This window comes from Oryzias latipes, chromosome 21 (assembly GCF_053564925.1).
Source record: "Oryzias latipes strain Hd-rR chromosome 21, Olatipes_Hd-rR_3.1".
NCBI classification, from domain to species: Eukaryota; Metazoa; Chordata; class Actinopteri; order Beloniformes; family Adrianichthyidae; genus Oryzias; species Oryzias latipes.
The window spans coordinates 6,329,612-6,337,486 of NC_136257.1; the positions used below are offsets into that span (position 1 = coordinate 6,329,612).

The 7,875-nt window shown below is 38.3% G+C and overlaps 1 protein-coding gene across 1 annotated transcript; it reads left to right on the forward strand.

Moving 5' to 3' along the window:
• The first annotated feature begins 585 nt into the window (after nucleotides 1-585).
• Nucleotides 586-6,985, forward strand: cnga4 (cyclic nucleotide gated channel subunit alpha 4). Its single transcript, XM_020713200.3, has 6 exons — nucleotides 586-714; nucleotides 821-927; nucleotides 2,695-3,278; nucleotides 4,449-4,694; nucleotides 5,024-5,189; nucleotides 6,066-6,985. Exons 1-6 carry the CDS (start codon nucleotides 671-673, stop codon nucleotides 6,839-6,841), a joined length of 1,923 nt encoding a protein of 640 aa, XP_020568859.2. The 5' UTR covers nucleotides 586-670; the 3' UTR covers nucleotides 6,842-6,985.
• Nucleotides 6,986-7,875: the final 890 nt, after the last annotated feature.

The window sequence follows — 7,875 nt, forward strand, 5'->3', positions numbered from 1 at the left end:
CACAGAGGTTTTCTAGCAGATATCTGATGGGAAAAAAACAAGTGCAAACATATTCTGATTTACAGATTCTTTATATCTAAATGTTTAAAACAATAGGTATCAAACTAGGTCAGGCAAACAATATATGACTTAAAGATAATCAATTGTATGTGGAAATGTCTTTTAAAATAAACAATATTCTTGAATTTCATTTTCTTTATCCAAGTTTGAACAAAAATGGTAAATTGATATGTTAGCATTGCAAACTGGCTGTGAGAAAATGCTATGTGTAAATCTGACCAACGAGGATTGGTACATAATGATGAGGCATATTTCTTTATTCTCAAGGAAGTTAAAATAATCTGGAAATACTGTTTAATATCTCTATTTTAGTGAAACAGTAAAATTCATTGTGTGGTTCAGAAGGAAAATACTGTGTTATCTTAAAAAATCAGCACTTTGAATGTTACTTAAAAAGATCCTAAATAGAATAAGAAAGACCAAAGCAAATTTGGATCATTGTCAACATTTTTAAATAAATAAAAAACTGTCACACGTATTCAGTACGGTAAGTACAGGTATGTGCCCTTTTCTTGTAATGCTTAGTCTTTCCCTTTATTCTTTTTCTCTTAGTTGGAAGGAATGGGTGATTGATCCAGCTGATCATTCGTATTACATCTGGCTCCATGTGATGATAGTGCCCATTCTTTACAACTGGGTAATCATCATCTTGAGGTAAACAATTTTAACTTAGGTTATATAGTTGAGTGAAATTTCTTTTTAAATGTTTAACCTTTGTTCCATATGGACCATTGAAGTCAGTCTGGTTTCATTTTGCCAGGACATGTTTCAAAGCTATTGCTGTGAGCTACCTCCCTGTGTGGCTCACCCTGGACTATATGTCAGACCTTATGTATTATGCTGACACAATCCTCACTCTTCATACAGGTAACCCTTCTCATTTCGACAACTGTACTTTTGATGCTGAATCAAAATATCAGACATATCCAAAGTGGAGTTCTTTCAAAATATTGGAGAAAAATGCACAAGTCATTGTATTCTCATTCTGCCAAATATGATCATAAATTTTTCTTTTCTTCTTTCCTTTGTTTTGTTGCTATTTTCAATTCAATTCAAATTTATTTATATAGCCCAATATTAAAACAATAGCTTCATAATCGTATAATAAACATGAAATCAAAAAGAACATGAAGTCAGAGAATTCAATAGGTAATGGCTAAACTAAACCAAACAGACTAAACTAAACTGGCATCCCTGCCCTTAGAGCCTCCTTCTCGGTAAGAAAAAACTCCTAAAAAACGTACTGCGGAAAAAAAAGAAGAAACCTCAGGAGTGTCCACATGCAGGGGGGATCCTCCCCCAGCACGGACAGCCGATGTACCAGGACTCTTATAGAAGAATTAGATAATCTAACCCTACAACTACATGTTTAAATAGTCCAGCAGATGGGCTTCATCCAGATGAATTGGGGGGCAGCTGGGGGCAAGAGACAAGCCACAGGCAGGGTCCACAACCAAGTGAAGGAGCAGGAGCAGAGACGAGTCAAAGGCGAGGGAGAATAACCAATGTAGCAGAGCACAGATGAGCCAGTGGCAGGGTCCACAGCCAAGTGTACGAGCAGGAACGAGCCAACTGAAATCTGGAACCACTCCCGCTCAACCGGAGATTGTGTGTTTAATCTGTACAGATTGTGTGTTTAATCTGTAATGTGCGTATAAAATGTATGCATAAATTACAGTGAGATTTGGGATGGGAATTAATACGATTTTTCTTCAACCTTCTCCTATTTCAAACCCTTTATCAATTTTCATTTATCATAGTTATTTAACTATTTTATTTAGAGAAAATCAATCAGTCGAACAGTCAGAGTTGTATTTAACATAGTGAGGAAATGTTTGCTGATTTTCTTTTATTTCTGATTTAATGTTAAACTGTAAATATATATTTAATAAAATTATGAGTGTCAACAACACTAAAATATACCTATATAAAGCATATCATATAATTTTTTTAATTTAAAATATGAGAGTACTTTCACAGCAAAAACAGCCCCCCTGTAAACATATCAGTCTACTGTGTAACATCCCTCAGCCCTTCAAGGTGTAAAGCCAAAACCATTGTTGGTGTTAAAAACAGAACTTGTGTTCATGTCACAAAAAATGGGGACACGGCTGGTTCCAGTTGCAGCAGGTTATATTAGTTTAAAAGTCCACAAAGCTAAACCAGGGTCAGGCAGGAAGGGGTCGATATCAAGCATGAGAGCTTCAGAAGCTAGAGTAGTCAGGATCCAGGTGAGTTTCGGGGTGGGCAGCAGGCAAACGGAGTCAGAGACAAAACAGGATCAGGAAATCAAAAGATTAGATCCAGATATAACGTTCAGTGATGCAGGCAGAGACGCACAAACAATACTTCACACTGAGTGAGGCTCAGTGCAGTGCCTAAGTTTACTGTGAGTGATTGCAAAAGAGAGTCAGGTGTGTGGCATCCAGAAACTGTGCGCTGCGGTTGCTGTGGATTCAGAACACTGGAGATGGTTCCCACTGGTGACAGAGCTCTGACTTCTGACACTTTTGACCAAAATTTGGGTTCTTAGGCATTGTCTTGGGCAATGATTTCTAAATATATTTTTAGTCATCTTGAGACCTGTTCCAAGAAGTCTGTGTTTAATTTGTTTTCTCTTTTTATATACTTTAGGTTACTTAGACCAAGGCATCCTTATCAAGAACTTAACCCGTTTGAGGAAGCGCTACCTCACCTCCAAGCGCTTCCTGATCGACTTACTTTCCCTTCTTCCCACGGACTTTCTCTACTTTGTTTTTGGAATTGAAACTCCTATGGTGAGAGTCAACCGCCTACTCCGCATCCCGCGACTCAACGAGGCATTGGATCGCATGGAGACGAGAACTTCCTACCCCAACACTTTTCGTATCACCAAGCTCATGATGTACATCTTTGTGCTGATCCACTGGAATGCCTGTCTCTACTTTTCGCTCTCTGATTACATTGGCTTTGGAATGGATCGTTGGGTCTATCCCAACATCTCCAATCCAACTTTCGCCACTATGCAGCGGCAATACGTTTACTGCTTCTGGTTTTCTACAAATATCTTCACAACCATTGGAGACACACCACTTCCGGAAAGAGAAGAAGAGTTCTTATTTATGATTGCAGACCTGCTCATTGCTGTGTTGGTCTTTGCTTCAATTGTTGGTAATGTTGGCAGTGTCATAACAAGCCTGAGAGATCGTGATAACGTCTTCTTTCCGAATCATGAGCTGGTAAGTTTTAGGGTTGCTGAAAAATGTGAAGTAGTGTAGGCCCAAAGAGAAACATTTGAGTAAAGCCTTAGTCACAAGCACCCATATAGGGAGGTTGACTCGTACAGGTGATGAGGATTTTGACTTGTCTGGGCCCATGAAGGGTTGTGGACAGGAGTGTCTGCATTTTAAAGGGAGCACAGGTGTGTGTAGCAGTTCCCTTGAGGCTTGTACGGTCACTTCAGAGGAGGTCATGGAAATGGAATGTTCATTGTTAAGGTACCATTGTTTGGTCAAGTTTATCATGTAGGGATAATGTAAGTTGCACGCACATATGACGTACATGTGATACTGTCGTGCAATACCCTCATGTCAAACTCTAAATCTGCCTCCTTACTGATTGTGCGTGAATACTGCATACACATGGTGTGCAGGTGAACGTAAGTGCCCATAGGATGCCCACACAAACTACACTCTGATGGTCTAATTTCTCTAATTCTGACAGTCAGGCTTGCGTGCAAGTATTGCACAAGGAGACAATGCAAGAAGAGCGCCCCTGGAGAAGTGCGCAAGGTTTGGAGGGGGTTGAAAAAAATTCCTCTAACCTACTTCACCCTTACTTAACTTTAAGTGTTGTTTATGTGTTTGCTACGACCTGCCGCACGCAGCATGCCAGTAGAAAAAATGTCCATGAACATTTTTACTCTACAGATTCATTTAGCACTCTACAACCTTGACATTTCCTGCTGGCCACATGTGTGCCAGTACAAGTTGCCCATTGATCAGGATCTACCTGTCAGGAAAGTTGTGACTAAGGCTTAAAAGATTTTGTGATGTCTGATATCCTGTAGATCACACTGTGTTTGATGGGGTATTACAGACTACATGATTTGTCAAACCAGCTAAGGACAAGGGAACCTGTTTACAGTATCTTTACAGTTGGATCGATAACCAGTTCTCGTGTGTGATTATCCAAGAGCATGTTGCATGTTTGAATGACTGCGAGTGAAGCTCAGGACACCAAACTGCAGTTAGCTAATTACATATGTCTTATCCCATTTGCTAGGAACCATTTTGGAATTGTTGGTCACATCTTGTGTGTCCTCAGCCTAACTTTAAAATAACAAACATTTTTTGCAAGGTATCTTATTTTTCCAAAGTGATACAAAGTATGCAATTCTTCATCAACAGGTGAAAGCATACCTGCGCAGCCACCATGTTAGCAAGGAGCTGCGACAGCGCATTGACAACTGGTACCAGCATCTCTACATAAACAAGAAGATGATGCGAGAGAACGAAATCCTGCTGCAGCTGCCTTTACACATGAGGACGGAGATTGGTGTCAGCGTTCACCTCCCCACACTCTCCAAAGTCACCATCTTCCAGAACTGCGAGAAAAGCCTCCTGGAGGAGCTAGTCCTCAAGCTAACACCGCAGGTCAGGAGGGGAAAAGATGCAGTGCAACTAAAGGACTTATAGAAAGAATAACTATACTGGTTTTACTTTGTTCTAAAGAAAAATCCTGTTTTTGGTGTTTTGTTTTTTTGAATTTGGCTTAAAATGACATAATCTTATTGAATGACCACTAATAGTGCTTTCTTAAATTAGATCAAAAGATGATCAGGGTGGGACTTTGAAGACTTAAGCTTTTTTGAAACAATCTAAATGTATCAGGTTCAACATTCTGTAGCTTGCAGCAGTCGAGCATTTTCTTATAGTGCACGCTTGGATTACATTTAATGAGCTTTTGTGTTTTTATCTTTTAGGTGTTCAGTCCAGGAGAATATGTCTGCAGGAAGGGTGATGTGGGCCACGAAATGTATATCATCAAAGAGGGAAAACTTGCTGTTGTGGCAGATGACGGGGTCACAGAGTTTGCCGTGTTGAGTGCAGGGAATTTTTTTGGTGAAATTAGCATCCTCAATATTAGAGGTGAGTTGCATCTTTTGCACAAAACAAAGCTGCTACATATATGTTAGTTTTTTTTCTATTGAAGAAATATTGTTGAGTGTTTAGATTTGTTAAAAACAAAAACAAAACTTTTTTTAAAATCAAAATGAATAAAGATATTATCTTTATTGTTGTTTTACTCTTACTTTTAGCATTTTAAACTGTGCAATAAATGTTAATCTTATTTTTTCTTAAATCTTAAAAGTGAACCTTGTAACTGTAACTCCCCAGTGAATTTGCCAACCACATCATCGGTTTGATACTGACCCTCCATTAGCATAGTTTTCATCAAAATTGAATGTGAAGATTTCAAAAAGTTCTCAGCTTTGAAATTTCTGGTTTAAAACAAACAGGACAAGAGTCATGACAGATAATTGTTGAAATAAATAATCTTTTGGAATAAATCATTGGAACATTGTATACAGCTTTGCCTGGTCATTTAGAGATTTTCCCCTTATAGTCTTGACCTTGTCTTTGCGTTGAAGTTTGGATTTCATACATTTTTATTTTGTCTCTTCCTGTTTGATCTTTTGTTGAAGCACAAACACTGTTTGATCTCTTTTTATTTTTATTTTGAAAAAATAAAATGACAATGTTAACCACTCAGAATTTAGTTTTTTTTAATAGTTTCAGGTTCATTGTGGAAGTATTGTGTGATATAACAAAACATATTTGTATTAAAAAGATGCTAGCATTGTACCTAAAAGATAGGTATAATGGACTACATTTTAAAGTAGGAAAACAACCTGAAAAAAGGCCCCAGACTACTAAGGGTTAACAAAGTTTAATATAGCACCACTGTTCTTTATCATCTCAAATTTGTTAACCTTTTTACCAAATGCCTCTGCTTATGTTCAGGCAACAAGTCTGGGAATCGTCGCACAGCCAACATCCGGAGCATCGGTTATTCTGACGTGTTTAGCTTGTCAAAGGAAGACCTGACAGACGTCCTCTCTCAGTTTCCAGCAGCCAAACGCCACCTGGAGGAGAAAGGCAGACAGATCCTTGTCAAGATGGGGATGCTGGACGAGAGTGCAGAAGAAGGAGATGGGGATGCAGATCAGATTGAAACCAAGTTAACGAAACTGGAGGACCACCTGGAGCTCATGCAAACAAAACTTGCTCGACTAATGGTGGAATTAGAATCAAGCAACAGCAAAATGCAGGCCAGGGTGGAGCGACTCGAGTGGGAGCTTGCATCACAGGAAGCTGATATGTTGGTATATGGAGAGATAGAAGAGATGACAAAGAAAAGAGGAGAGGGTGTAGGAGAGGAAGTCAAGTGGGAGCGAGAAGAGGCAGAAGGAGAAGAGGGAGATTCATGTGAAAAGGCGAAAATACAGGATCAGGAAGAAGATGTTGAGGATGTGAGCAAAGAGGGAGACGGTGAGAGCACTAAAAGCACAAAGGAAGAAGTTGAAAGACCACCTGAGGGAGACCAATCTGGTCTGAAGGCAACAGATTACTGGGAAGAGAAAAAAGAGGCAGAAAAAGCAGAGGATGGGCACGGGAAAGGCGACGGAGCTGAAGGAGAATGTGGAAGTAAAAAAGAGGAGAAAAGTATTGAGAGGGAATTTGAGGAGAAGACAGAATACAATGAGGAAGACCTGAAGGAAAAAGAGATGAAGAAGTGAAATGAAAGAATACATTAAAATAACTTTAAAAAGATCTGCAACTGATAAAGCAAAGTTAAGAGAAAAATAGCTGCTTAAATATTAACGCTTTTGTGTGCAATACTGTGTGTGTCCTCTAACTGGCAGCATTGCACATTAATGTCAACTTTATGGGATACTTATTCATATGTGCTTTACCACACAGTTCAACTATTTGGTATATTAGGGAATACACATCATCTTTGGAGCTCTTTGTGGTCATCTAAAGTATTTGACTAATGCTATTAGTTAGCAGTTTAACTTTTGGTTTTACTATTAAAGAACTGTGCTTTTGCGAGCTGTCAAAAATAAACACAATAGAACATAAAGCAGAGGAAACTGTTTTTATTTAAGTGTGTTTAGAGCTATGTTTTCTGAACACTGTTACAATAATAAAATACAAAGAATATTGATGTATATTTTTTAAAAAGTTTTTACATTACATACTTTTATTTTTGCCGGGGGTGAATACTGATTAGTAGAATGATCAATGGATTGATTTTTATTCCTGAAGTCCAACCAGATATTTGCCTGCGGCAGAATTGATTTGAATCAACCCGTACAAAAAAAAAGTTTCAAAATGAGATAAATCGACAACTGATATTGGAAAATATGAATTAAGGCACGGAAAGTTTATTTTACTATGATGTAAAATGACCAAATTCCATCACAGCGGACAACTCACATGTGAGGGGTCAAGGAAATGATCAGGGCATCATTCCAGTCCAACGGAATGTTCTAATAATGTTCCCTTAGGACTGTTTGGATGTGGAAAAACAGTAGTGGGATGAACTTTATGAAACTTGAATATGAATGGATTTGCCACTAATTGTTGTTTACTTGTTTGTTTGTAAACATATTTAATTTACACTTGCAAGAAATACAAGGAATCTGGAAAATGTCACCTGTATTTATTTCTGAGTCAGAATTTTTGGCTAAAGCTTTCCTTGACGGATTCAAATCAACCAATATCGACTTGAATTCTATTTTCAGTCACAAATTATGATATGAATGGA